Raw genomic sequence first — 14,049 nt, forward strand, 5'->3', positions numbered from 1 at the left:
CGCTATAAAGCACTTCATTGGCATTCAATAGAAAAATTTCGCCTTTCAAGTGCTTTCAAGCAATTAATTGGCCTTTAGCAAAAAAATTTATTTTAATGCAATACAAATTTACAAAATGAAAATCAAATTTCATTAAAAATTAATGTAAAGCTCCTTGAGGTAGCTTTCAAAAGCTTTTAATAAAATTAAGAACGCTTTCACATACTTAAGTATTGACAAAGCTCACTCCGGAGCTTTTTCAATATTAAATTAGTTAGCAAAACTGTATTAAAACTTTAAAAAGTTTAAAGCATTTATTGAAACTCCCACGCTGTACATTTGCTCTAGATGTTCAGAAACTTCCATTTAAAAACTCTTGCTCCACTCCTTTTAAGACCTTGGCATTTCTAGTGTTAACTTGCGCAATTCTTTGGCGCTTATTTTCCTTTGCTCTCAGATTGAAAACTGGATGGAAAATTGAAATTAGCCGAAAATTAGACAGACAGCAGTTGAGACAGGTTGAAATTTGCAGCATGGTTTAAGCTGCATTAGCTTGTTGTTTTGGCCAAAAGGTCGCCTCCATTTGATGTTGGCAACCAAACAAAACACAGCAAAACAAAGCAAAACAAAAAATTCGCATTTATTTCTTACCAATTCCATTCCCACTGTGAATCCCATTCGGATTCGGATTTGGATTCGCATTCCCCGTTTTGCCAATTGCCGCTCTCAATTGCAAGGTTTAAGCGCCTGCTACCACGAATTGTTGTTTGAAAGCCAAACACAGGGGAAGGCAAAGAGCCAGAGAGAGAGAGAGCTGGGAGAAGAGGCAATGGCAACGACACAACGACAACGACAACGGCACTTGGCATTTGGCTGGTCTCGGGACGAGGTCTGGCCTGGCCAAATCGTGGCCGTAGTTAAGATAACATTTTGACTCTGCACTGAGACTTGATGGCGAGTGCCGCATTCTTTTGTCATGGCAACAACAGCAACAACAACAACAGCAACAACAACCGGCAACAGCACGACAACGTCGACGAAAAGCCGTTTCTTGTTCCAGCCAAAGTTTTGTTGTGGCTTTGGCTTTGGCTTTGCTTGTCGCATTTTTATTGCATTTGCCAAAGGAAAAATCAATTGTCTGGCAGGCGCATGTGAACCTGTTCCGACTTGTTGTTGCTGTTGTTGTTGGAAAAGCAGCCACAACACATAACTGCAAAATGCCGCTGGCCTCGAGAGCGAAACATCAGCTTCAGCTTTAGCTTGAGTTCGTGGATACGCATGCGCCTGGGGATTGCCTTTCATTATGTATTGGTGAATGTCCCCATAAATTGTAAGCACACACATACAAACAACAAGCCAAGAAAACCCATCGAGCCAACTACAGCTGCAAATGGCAAAGCAAACAGCTGCAAGCTTAGCTTAAATCTTTTAATCGTTTGAAAAACCATAATTCATGTCTATATGCATATGCTTCGATAATCGGCCCACACACTTGTGTGTCTTATGTCTCTCAACCTTGGGCCATAATCCATTCAATCCATTCAGTGCCGAAGTACCACAACATGACTCACCCAATTCACTGCGTCGTTGAAGAAAAAATGTGCTGAGTAAGTTGTTGCCAATTGGCAATTGGACATTTGGCAGCAGCTGTCAACGATCTTCATCTCTTCGTTGTTGTACCTCAATGTTATGGTCGTAATAGCCCGTATTCGAATGACCATTCTCAGTGCTTATCTCTCTCTGTCTCTCTCGCTAATGGTAGAAAGCTTTCTTTTCTAACGGCAATGCCACACACAAAGCTCGAACACAACAACAACCATAACAACGAGCATTAGAACAACCATCACAACAACCATCACAAACTCCTCTACAACACATTCTTGACGCCGCTCTTCGACGCAGTAGAGTGAAACGATTTAGAAACGAAACATTGTTGGCACTCGGAATGCGCACAGTGAAGCAAAGCCAATAAGCAAGAAATAAATTATATCGTTAATACAAATTTATTCAAAGAATGCCAGACTGTCTATACATAAAAGAAAACTTATTAAAAGTAAAAGTGTTATTGTCAATACAATTTTTTTAATTAGAGCTAAATTTAAAATAAGAAGTATACTTCTTCATACAAAAAACTTAAATATATAAACGTAGACAAAAATCATTAAAATTAATACTTTATAAAGTATTAAGCGATAATATAAAATGATAATTTGTTAATAATGTCAGTCAGAGAACAAAATTCTCCTTTATAATATATAATTTTTCAACCAAAGACTTATTAAAAGTAAGGATTTATTTTCGAATTGCAAACTTTTGGTTTAAGAAAGTATGTAAATTATTTTGACACACAAAAGTATTGATTTTGATTATAAGATTTGGGTGACTTTTATGCAAACTTCTATTTATTCGAAACTAGTTTTATGGTGAGAGTCCATTCTTCCGTAATGTAATTCTTTTCTGCTTTTTAATACAATAGTTTGATTATAGTCGAACAGTTTATAAACATATTACATTTTTTTAGGCGCTATTAATTTTTTTATTGATATTATTTATAAAGCTTAACAATTTTTGCATATTAAGATTAAGATAATTGTTTTTACAAGTGAATGCATAATAATATGAGTGAATTACTTATGTAAAATCAAATATTTATACAGTATAAATGCTTTCAAAGTTGACAGCAATTAACATCAACTATTTATATAGTATAAAAGCTTCACAAAATGGCAGCAATTAATATAAAGTATTTACTCAGTATAAAAGTCTTCCAAAATTGACAGCAACTCGCTCACTCTTTGCCCCACTGTGCCGTTCCATTGCCACTTTGTAGCAGCCTTGAGGTTCGCGCTACCAACTTCCAACTTCAGTATTAAACAAGATCTCAAAGCGTTCGGTTCGAATCGATACGAGTTGCGTCGGTTGCGTGGGTTACTTCAACAACAACAAGAAACAAAACAAATGCTTACCCGTTACCCATTATTTCCCTGTTCAACTGAGATCCAAGAATATATTATAATCTCGAAGTAAATGTTAAATACCATTGTAGTGGTTGTTGTTGGTGTCGATAGTGTGTTGTGCAAGTGTTTAAGCTGCGTGGGAGTTGCCTAACCCGGAGAGTAGCCAAGTTAATTGCCATTGTGTTTGTGGTTCATAGACACAAAGCCCAGAAATAATAAACATAAATCCAACAAAAGCCAGTGACCGAATAGACCAAACTCCCCTCGCGTTACCCCCCGCTCTCTCTCTTTCTCTCTCACTCGCATCAGCAGCTAAACACAAACCGCGGATACGCACTGTTGCCTTTTTCATGCCACAGATACAGCGCTAAAGACGCGCCGCAGGCACAAGTGTCAATGCTTTTTGTGTGAATTTCTGTGCAGATACCAAAATACGTAAAATAAAAGACTAAATAATAAAAGTAAATAAACTGCGGGCAGACAACTGGTTTGCTAAAAAGTGAGTAACAAAAATACCAAAAGAAACATAAAGAATGCTAACCAAAAAAAAATAACTTATAATGATAATGATGAACAGTCGAATAGCCCAATCGAGTAAACACAACCACAAGTTAGGGAAGGGGAAGAGGAAGGGGAGCTGTCCCAAAGTAGGTGCCGATTTCCGTCCTGACCGCAAAACCCTTTTGCCACTTGCGTCACTTGATATGCCACAGACCACAGGGCAAGCGAATGGATCGCCAGTGCATTGAGTTGGGAAAAACAATAGAAAATCTAAACTGGAAATCCGAAACGGAAAAGTGTGTCACATGCAAATTGCATTTGAAATAAAGCGCTGGAATTTGATGCCCATAAACGTAACAATTACGGCCAAAAAAAAAGAAACACTCAAATGTAAAAGAGACGGCAAATAGAGAGACGCGATCTTGTCGTATGATGAAAAGTAAATACTCTTAAATAATAAATGGGAATATAGTCATAGCTTTTTTAAAAAATATTTCCTACAGAGCTTTGACCAAATGATTTCATTGATAGACTTGAAGAAAATAGTAAAAAATACTTTGTTTCTTTATACTTTGAACTGAAAATTATTTCAATTATATAAGCTGCCACACTATTGTTTAAAGCTTAGACGCTAGATCATTAAACTATTAATTTGTATGTTGTAATTTGTGACGGTTACATTTTATAATATACAAAACCAATCAATTTTCAATGCAAAACCATTTGTTGAGGAAGATAATTTAATTGTTTTACGCTAAGACAATTAAATTAAAATTTTAAATTTAAGTAGTGCAGTAATGATTTTAAGATATACCAAATACCTTGAAAAATACTAAAAATACTCTTACAGTTATATTTGGTATATTTTTGGCATCGCAATAGAATACAAAATATACCAGATTGTCAGTGCAGTATTTATTTTAAATATACTAACTGAATGTACTTTACAAAATACTGAAAATATTCCAAATTCTTTGGTAGATTTGGTATATGGTGATCAAAAAAACTAACAGTTATATTTGGTATGTTATTTGGCATTACAATAGAATACAAAATGTACCAGATTGTGCGGTATTTTTTTTTAAATATACCAACTGAATATACGGTCAAAATACTGAAAATATTCCAAATAATATATGTATTTCGTATATGGATGCAGTACTTCATTAAAAATATACCACAGAGTGCGAAATATATCAGATTGTTAGTATGGTATTTATTTTCAAATATACCAAACTATTATACTGCAAAAATACTTTAATCTAACAGACGTTTATTTCGGTATATTGATATTCGCATCCAAAATATACCATGGAGTACAAAATATACTAGATTGACAGTCAGAGCAACAAATATAAAATATTTTCAATTGAGAGATAATTAAGAAAACTTTCGTGATCATAGCTTGAACTTGAACTTATCCAATCAATCACACAATCTTGAAAGTAAATCCTTTGTTTGATATTGAATTCTATGCGTATTGTATTCTATACAATCCATCAACAAAAGTATCTTCAGTCTTCACTCAGAAATCATAATACCCTAAGTAAGGGCATACGCATAAATCATAAAGAATAATCAGCTGCAAGTGCTGACCCCAAGAAAACTGAGCTCCATTCCATTTGGGTAGTAATTTTGTTGTTGTCGGAGACGGAGACGTAGACGTAGACGTCGACGTCGACTGTTGACGCTTCAAGTTCAGTTGCAGTTGCAGTTGCTGTGTTGCCTTCTGTGGCATGTTGACGTGCCACTGCCGTGGGTTTCTAAGTACTCGGAAATTGCAGTCTCCGGCAGTCTACAATCTACTTCAGAGTCAGTTCAGTTCAGTAGACATGCATAATTCAACAGAATGTGCGACCGGCGACCACAAAATACCAAACTCGCCTGCAAATACAGATGCAGATACATTCACAGATGCAGCCACAGCCACAGCCAGAGATACGTAAGCTATCTACCTACCTTAGTTTACTACCTGTCTGTCTCCGTCTGGTTCTTCCTCTCTTGTCTACCTGGCAGCCATCGTTGATCATCATCAAGAGCAGCTTCAGCTTCAGTCTGTGGCGCAGACACAAAAAAAACTTGCCACAAGATACAAGATACACACCGGATTTGGATTCTCAGCTCAGATTTGTTTGCTGGCTCCCCATTCTTGTTCCTCTCGTGAGAATGTTGTGTGTATGCTTTTCTTATGGTTATTAACATGACGATGGCATGTTGCCAGTTGCCAGTTGCCAGTTTGTTTAGTTGTCGAGTCTCTTAATGAAGCGCCCTTTGCTGCAGTTTCCACAGAAGGGGCAACTGCACTTCCGTGCCTATGACAAATGACGTTTCACCATACAAATTGATAAGTGCCGTTAGGCGCGTCGTACAATGTTAGATGTTGCAACGCCTCTGCTTCGTGCTCTCCAATTGCCTTGTCATCGCTGACGGTGGCAAGTTGGCAGTTGCCACTGCTTGGAGGCGACACATGCCGTTGGCAGTGGCACAAATGGGTAGCAGTTAAATTCCCATATCTCTCTCTTCTCTCTATGCAATATAAATAGTTACTATATATATATTTACGAGTATGTTTACAGTTACTGTTTAGAGTTAAGCGATTGAAGCCGTTGCAGCAATTCCAGCTCCATTAGCTTGCAACTGTTGCAATGACGAACGTTTTGTCGTCCACACACACATCGAAACGCAACACACACACACACTTTTATGGTATGAAATTTCCGGTGCAGTTGTGCAAAGTGCTGTTGTTGGCATTGTTTTGGCTTCGTCCACAGTCTTTCACAGTTGATTTCTGCAGTCAAGACAACAACATGCCTGAGAAATTATGAATGCTTTTGTGTTTGCTTTGCCAAATTTGCATAAACTGAAAGTGTTTCTTGCTTAAATACCATATATGTTAACTATACACTCCACCGTCCAGTGGCAAACACCCTTTCATATCTCATTACGAGAAGTAGTTAAGGGAGATCATGATGTACAGAGAGTGTAGGGCAACACTTGAGCTATGTCATTACATATGGTAATAGCACAAGTACAATATTTCACTTGTTTGCATAAATAATAACTGTTAGTTAGACAAATAATTAAAGAGAATGGAGCAGTGATCAAAGAAGGTTAGATTCAATAGTGAGAGGTGTCGCTTGGAAAAGTCTTCATCAAATACTTCATTACACTAACATATGCAAATGAAATTTGATAACTGCAATAAAGAAATGCACCAGAAAAGTGAAAGAAATGAAGGTGCATAGAGGAAAAGATTTTCTAAAGGTGATCAAAAATGGCAACACCAAAAGAATTGAGAAAGCTGTCTACTAATCACATGAAATAGATATCTTAATGAATTTGAAATCTGACCACAAGAATATGAGTAATCAAGGAAAAGGCAAATTCAAAGGGAAATATTCAAAATGTCAAATTGAGGAGCTAAAATAAAATATAACTATTTATAATTTGTAGTAGGATTACAATATCAACAAAAGAACAGACTCAACTGGTTATACCGAGAGTTGAAATAATGAAAAGGAAAAGGAACTAGAATTCAACGAACTTCCTTATACTGACCTGGTATCGATATCTGAAAACAAGATTACTTAACATTGCTTAACATTAACATTCAAGAAAGTAATCAAGGAAATGTCATGTAAAGAAATAGAGTCAGAATTGCTACAGCACCTCTATCGGAAAGAGCTGTATGTCAAGCTGCATATTAGAATCCAACAAATCGCTTCCAATGAAATGCTCATGGGATTTGTAGTTGTAGTTAGACTTGTAGTCTCGCTTCAGCAACCAAACGATTTCCATAAAGAACACAGATGAGGGGATAATGGGATTGCGTAATTTATTGAATATGATCTAAATTTATCCCTGCCTAAAGAAACCCACTCAGAAATACCTGTTGACCAGATCAATGCCGATCACTATGCTCAATTACTCTTAGCTCTTCTTATTTTTTCTGCTCAGTAAAAGGAAGACCAGTAAAGTTGTACAACTTCAATATGAAGTTGCTTGACTTAACAAATTCAATAAAATTCTTGCAACATTTTATAAGTTTTCCAAGCGAAAAAAATCAAATAGCAAGGTTTAGATTATGCCAACATATATGATGAAATTCATAAGTTTTTTGTCCTCTTTTGTCTACGACCCTATAAATATATAAACTTAATATCTTGATTCAAAATGGCAGTTGAGCACATTCGACTGTAGCTTTCTTACTTGTTTCTATTTGCCTCTTCGTTCTTAAGACGCAATTAGGGATTGCTAGAAAATAACAAGTTTTTTGGATTTGAATAGTTCTACTTCTCACTTCATACAAATAAAGCTAATTACAATAAATCATAATTTTCATCTATTCAATCTACATACGTATTTGCGCTGCTGTGAAAGCTTTACAAAAAAAAATGTTAAACTCATTAAATTAAACTCACAGCAGAAATAATTAAGCTCTGCGGCAAAATAATTATAAGCTCGCTTGATGACTGCTTCATAGCGCAACAGCTCTGAATTTTTCTCTAATTTACCTCTATTTTTTATTTGAGCTTGGAAGATTTCATAAAATTACCTTTGAAGCATCTTCTTTAGGTCTAAATTGTTTAGACCAATTAAATGGAAGATCAACAACCTGAAAGTATGTTTATGAACAGAGAATTTGCAGCAGCTTTTAAAATGAATTAAAATATTATATTTATTTTTTTATGTCTATTACCTTTTATTATATTATTATATTATATAGTATTTTATATATATCTATAGCAATTTCTAAATTCTGAGTAGACCAAATTGATGCAGAATTTCATTTAAATTGAAATTGAAATTGAATTCAAATTTAATGGAATTTCTTCTAAATTCAAATTAATTTTATGCAGAATTTCTTTTAAATTGAAATCACTTTTAAGCGTAATTTCTTAAAAATGTTGTCAATGGTTTTTGAGCAATTTCAAGCTCAATTTCTTTGTCATTCTCATTGAAAAAAATTGCAAAAGCATTTTGAGGTAATAATTTAGTTTTTGTTTTTTGTTTTTGCCAAGCTGCCAAGTTGAAACCTGAGTTGTTCCAGTTTTCTTGGGCAATTACGTAGCACTTTTGCTTTTTGTTGATTGTTTCGTTGTTATTGTTGTTGTGACTGCAGTTAGTTATCATTGTTATGCTTTTGTGTTATGTTGTTGTTAAAGCAAAGCTAATTAAGTTTCAGCCAGCGTTGAGTTTTGTGTGTGAAAGTCAAATAAAATGCAAGCAATTTGTATGTTTTTCAAAAATTCACTTCTTTGCTTTTATTTGGCGTGCCAATTGGCCATAAGACGAGCTGCTTATTTACTTAGGATGCGACCTGGAACCGCGTCATGCCGTTATAATATGTGTAACTTTAACCTTTCGGAATGTGGTTCAGTGGTTGTTGTTGCTTGTATTGTTGTGGTTGCTGTTGCTGCTGCTTTTCGGGTATTTGTTCAATATTTTGTTGGGCATTTTTCAATAGTTTTGTATAAATTATGGCGCTAACAACGCGCATGTGTAAGACTTGTAGTGCTCTCCCCTCTCTCTCCCCTCTCTCTGCCTGCCTCCCACTCTTGCGACGACTGCAACACGCAACAGTTGACTTTCACCAACAGCAGCAACAGTAACAACAACAACAACGACATCGGCAACAACATATTTCCAGCGTGTTTTGGATTTATTTCCACCACGTAACCGACATTAGCCACCGCGATTCAGTCAGCGATGCAGCTTCCCAGCATGTTGGCGGCGCAATTAATTGCCCATTGACAGCGCCTCGCCCCTCTCTTCCCCCCTCTGGAGATGGAAGGGGGAACCCTAATCAATGGATGGCTTTTCACTTTCATTGCGAGCAAGTTAATTAAATGCGCGTCGCATTGACTAAATAATTGAAAGCGCCGTCAAACCTCCCTACACACACTTTGAAGTGGAGACTTTTGCCAAGTCTACACACCCCTTGGGGGCAACAACGCAAGTCTCCACTCAGCTGTTGTGGCACTGCGCATGTCCCGATTGTGTCATCGTCAGCGTTGTTCTCTGTGTGCAACACCAAAAAAACTAGTTGGAAATTCAAGTTGCAGTGGCAACATGTCCACAGCTGCCTCACCCAGTGGCGTGCGTCGCGTACGCACCGATCTCAAGACCTCCGAGAACAGATTCCTCACGGGGCAGCCGCCTCCTCCTCCTCCTTCTGCTCCTCCTGCTGCTCGCAATCATCGCAACAGCTCGCCCATTGGCATCAAGCAGCTGAGCAGCTGCCCCCAACACTGCCACTACATGCCACACTTTGCGGCAAGCAGCGCTCCCTCAGCGAATGCCACATATCTTAGGTTGCCACACTGACAAATTTCGCACAAAGTTATTAATTTGTTTACTCTCTTCATCTCTTGCAGCGCCAAGTTGCCGGCACGTGCCACACGGCTGTTGAATCGCTCACGGTTGCAGGATCAGCAGCAGCTCACCGGCAACGATTCGGACAACAGTCTGCGTTCAACGCACAGCGGCGCCTCCGGTCGCAAGCGCAGCACAGCTGCCTCGCGTGCCTCCACCGCCTCCTCCACTTCGAGTCTGCAGCGTCGCCAGCAACAGCAACAGCAGCAGCAACAGCAGCAGCAACAACAACGTTCGCAACTTGCAACGGGATCGAGACGCGGCACAGGCTACGGCAGCAACGCGGAGCTGCACAGCTCATCGGACGATCTGATGTTGTATGACAAGTCCTTCAGGAATGCCATGATCCAGGATGTGCTGCAGTTCAAGAAGCAGCTGCTGCGACTACGTCGCATCCTTCAAGAGGTAGCTTCTAGTTTTAGCGTCTTGTTTTAGTTTTTCACCTACATTTTACTCTTATGCACTTGCCACATGCCACTTGCCACACACATACACACTTCTTCACTCACATTCCCACCGTCTCACACAGGAAGCTGATTTTGATTTGAAGCGGGTAGGTTTTTCATTTTCCATCTTCCTTTTTTCCTTCACCTCATCAATGTTTCAGCTCCTATAAATTTCTCAATACATTTTTCTCCCCTTTGCAGACGGAGACGTTGAATCCCTTTGAGAATGACAATGTGCAACTGTTTGCCGCCTGTGGCTTGGATAGCAAGCAGCTGAATGACATCGATTTGGCCAGCTTGACATCATCCACAACGGAGGATCCACTTCAGGAGTTAACCGATCTACGTAGACAGGTGGTTTACCTTCAGGTATTTGCACGACTTTTTGCATTTCGTTTGCTCGATTAGTTCAAACTCCGAATACAACTACAACTCAGTCTGAGAGTACTCACTTTCGCTTATCTCTTAATACAATGCAGTCACATTCAAAAAAAACAGGAACAGTCTCTTTTCTATAATATCAATATAATATAATTATTCGTATTGCTGTCGTTTTTCTTCTTACTCAATACTCAGCATGTAACATAAAAACCAAAACAAAAGCAGACAACATTCACAATATATTATATATATCAAAACAATTACCTCAACTCTTGCTTATTATCCATATATATATAACTGTATCTTTTAGCCATTGTGTACATAGCCATAGTTTGTTTTTTGATCTGAGATACAAGCACTCTATACTCTATATATACAACTAAAATATCTAGCCACACACCATATATAAAACAACACACACAAATCTGCAAAACAAAACAATACGAAACTCTTTTAACTCTTTTGTTTGTAACTCATGCTCCAAATTCCGAATAGACAATAGATTAAAGATAGACTACACTTAATTAATGAGAAACTAGAATGCAACAGGTTTTTTGATGACTGGTCAGGAACTACAACTTGAGAATATTTTAATGGGAAAATATAATAAGAATATTAAAATTTATATAATTAGTTTAAATTTTATTTACAATTCATTTTGGGGAAGTAGTTTCAGAACTATTTTGGAATTCAGAAGACACAAAATTAGTGAACTTAAAAGAAATTTAAAAGAAATTGAAGATGTACAACATTTATGTAAATAGAAAATCAAATAATAAATAATCATTTTATGGAAATCAATTGAACTTTTTTGAGACTTTTTTTTTAATAATATATATACAAAAATATAAAATATGAATAGGCAACAAAATAAATAGTTATACATCGAATAGTTTTTACATCGAAAAGCTTATTGCTTAAAAAAAATAAAGGCAAACAAAGTGTGCAAACAAAATAAATTGAAAAATGGGTTTAAAACTAAAAAAATGAAATTAAAATTATACAAATGGAAGGAAACGAAAATAGAATGGCATAATTTACTATTAAAACTTAATCCTGTTTATTAAGTTTTAATGGAATAAAAATATAATGGAAATATTTACTATTACAATTAATTAATTATTACAAGTAAATTATTCCGTTCTATTTTCATTTAATTTCATTCGTATTATTTTTATTTAATTTTTCTATTTTTAAACCTATTTTCCAATTTATTTTGTTTGCATACTTTGTTTGCCTTTATTTTTTTATTTATCTAGTTTGCCCAACAATTATTTAAACTTTTGGGTAATCTAGTTCAGTTGTTCAATCATAAATTACAACAATTTGAAAGACAGGTTTTTAATGTGCTAGACAAATTGAATGAAAAACAAAAAGCATTCCCGAAAAGGAAATGAAGTAGACAACAAATCATTAACAATTTGAATTACAACAGTGATTGACAATTTAAAATTCTTTGTTAATAGTTCAATTTAGCGATTTAAAATAGTTCGAAGTTGTCACTATTCTATTCTATTTTATTTTCGGAGCTTCGAGCATGATTTGTGATTGATGTTGATTGATTAGCTGGTTAGCTTAAGGATACTCTTTGCTCGTATGTCTGCAAGTTTTACTCATTACAAAACTGAACACTCTCTGGCTTAGTTCGTGAACATATGAATATTTAATTTAGTTTTGCTGTGCGCAAGATAGAGATAGCATCGATTGATTGCGAGAAAGAGTAAGAGCTAACTTTCGTATATCGTATATCTGCACTTAGGGTCAAGTGGATGATCGTGATCGCACCATACGCCTGCAGCGAGATCTCATCGAGCAGCTGGAGGCGGAGAAGCGTCAAGCGGCAACGGCTGGCAACGAAGTGATCAACAAGGAATGCATTAGCATGGCCACCCAGACCGAGCGAGTAAGTGTGATCGAATAATATTCAAATTATAGTATAAATATGTGTGTTTGTATGTGTGTGTGCACAATGATTGACTAACCGAAAGCTATCAACAATTCCAATTCCACTTTCACAGACACGACCACTTGCCATTGGTGCGGAGGGTTTGTCCAGGTAGGCAAAACACATTCAATACATTCAAAATCATTCATTATTATTATTATTATTTATATATTTATTTAGTTATTTTAGTTATTATTCGGTTTCACGTGGCTCGCCACATGCAACAAAATGTTGTACAAAACGTCGCTTGTGGCGGCAGTCGTTGAATTGCCACTCAACTCGAAACTCAGCTGACAGCTGGCTTCATGCGCCGCTGGCTTGCAAGTTGCACGTTGCACGATGCAAGTTGCAAGTTGCGGTTGTGGCATGCAAATCAGTGGGCCACTTGACGCTAATGGCCGCAAATTGTAATGCTGGCAGCCCAATTGGGGCAACTGCAACTTCAACTACAACTGCGATAACAATTGCAAGTAGCTGCCACAAGCGACGCCGCGTTGCACTTACTACTTATACTACATTGCATTGTATATTGTGCATTGTGCATTGTGCTCAATGCCTAACTGTTCGTATCTTTAACATTTGATTAACCACTTTTGCCACTTCGATCCCCCCCTCTCTGCTCCCTTTTTCCCACCGAACACTCACACACCCACATGCCACACACCAATCTCTCTTTAACATGCTGCCACACGATATCTATCTATAACATATATATAGACTACAGTTTGGGGAGCAACAGGTACTATTTTGTGATTTCATCTTAGCCATTATCGTGTTGTGTGCGATCAACCTCTTATGTATACTACATCTAAGCTATAGCTGTATGGATAACTGTAACTTTTGCACCTGAAGCGTTACACTTCTCAGACTACTTATATGCATACAAATAGCTTTAACTGTATTCAATACTAACTATGCATTAATTTGATATACCTAATTAGACTAAGTCATAAGTAGGTTTAAGCATTCGAATTTGTTGCCTGACACTTAACACTGTTTGTAAACTAATTTAATTGCATGCGGCAATTAAATAGAGTAACCAGGTAAAGCTGATCTACAACTAACCAAAAAACTATATTGAAATACAAGAAGGTAACATTTCTCATTTGCATGCTAAACTGCTGAAAAAGAGTATAAAATAGTAAACTACTGAGTTACAGCGTTGCCACTTTTTGAAAAGCGCTGACCACTTGCTATGTAGGAGCTGCTAACTTATTGGCATTAAATTGCAACTTTTTCACCAACCTAAATTTGAGATTGAACTTAAATGCAGTTTTATATTAAATTCATTAAGCAAGTTTTGTTAAATTACACTTTATTGATATTAAATGCAATTTCTCACATTTCTTTAATTCAATTATTTTAAGAATCAACCTTAAATTGAAACTATTAAACTTGAATTTAAAGTTTTATTATGAATTCATTAAACAATTATTGAGTGTCTATATTTTGAAATGACACTTAA

General features: G+C 36.6%; 1 protein-coding gene across 18 annotated transcripts in view; it reads left to right on the top strand.

Annotated features, from left to right (window-relative positions):
* Positions 1-14,049, top strand: part of LOC133840895 (serine-rich adhesin for platelets) — a 41,187-nt gene that overhangs the window by 25,876 nt on the left and 1,262 nt on the right. For 3 of the 18 annotated variants that reach the window (XM_062273052.1, XM_062273053.1, XM_062273060.1), the window contains 5 exons: positions 9,815-10,217; positions 10,342-10,365; positions 10,460-10,627; positions 12,399-12,542; positions 12,628-12,695. In XM_062273052.1, coding sequence (XP_062129036.1) covers positions 9,815-10,217; positions 10,342-10,365; positions 10,460-10,627; positions 12,399-12,542; positions 12,628-12,695 — 807 coding nt within the window. Of the gene's footprint in view, positions 1-9,814; positions 10,218-10,341; positions 10,366-10,459; positions 10,628-12,398; positions 12,543-12,627; positions 12,696-13,301; positions 13,587-14,049 lie in introns of those variants that run through there. The other 15 variants (XM_062273064.1, XM_062273065.1, XM_062273068.1 and 12 more) reach the window with 10 other exon arrangements.

Source organism: Drosophila sulfurigaster, chromosome 3 (assembly GCF_023558435.1).
Source record: "Drosophila sulfurigaster albostrigata strain 15112-1811.04 chromosome 3, ASM2355843v2, whole genome shotgun sequence".
NCBI classification, from domain to species: domain Eukaryota; kingdom Metazoa; phylum Arthropoda; class Insecta; order Diptera; family Drosophilidae; genus Drosophila; species Drosophila sulfurigaster.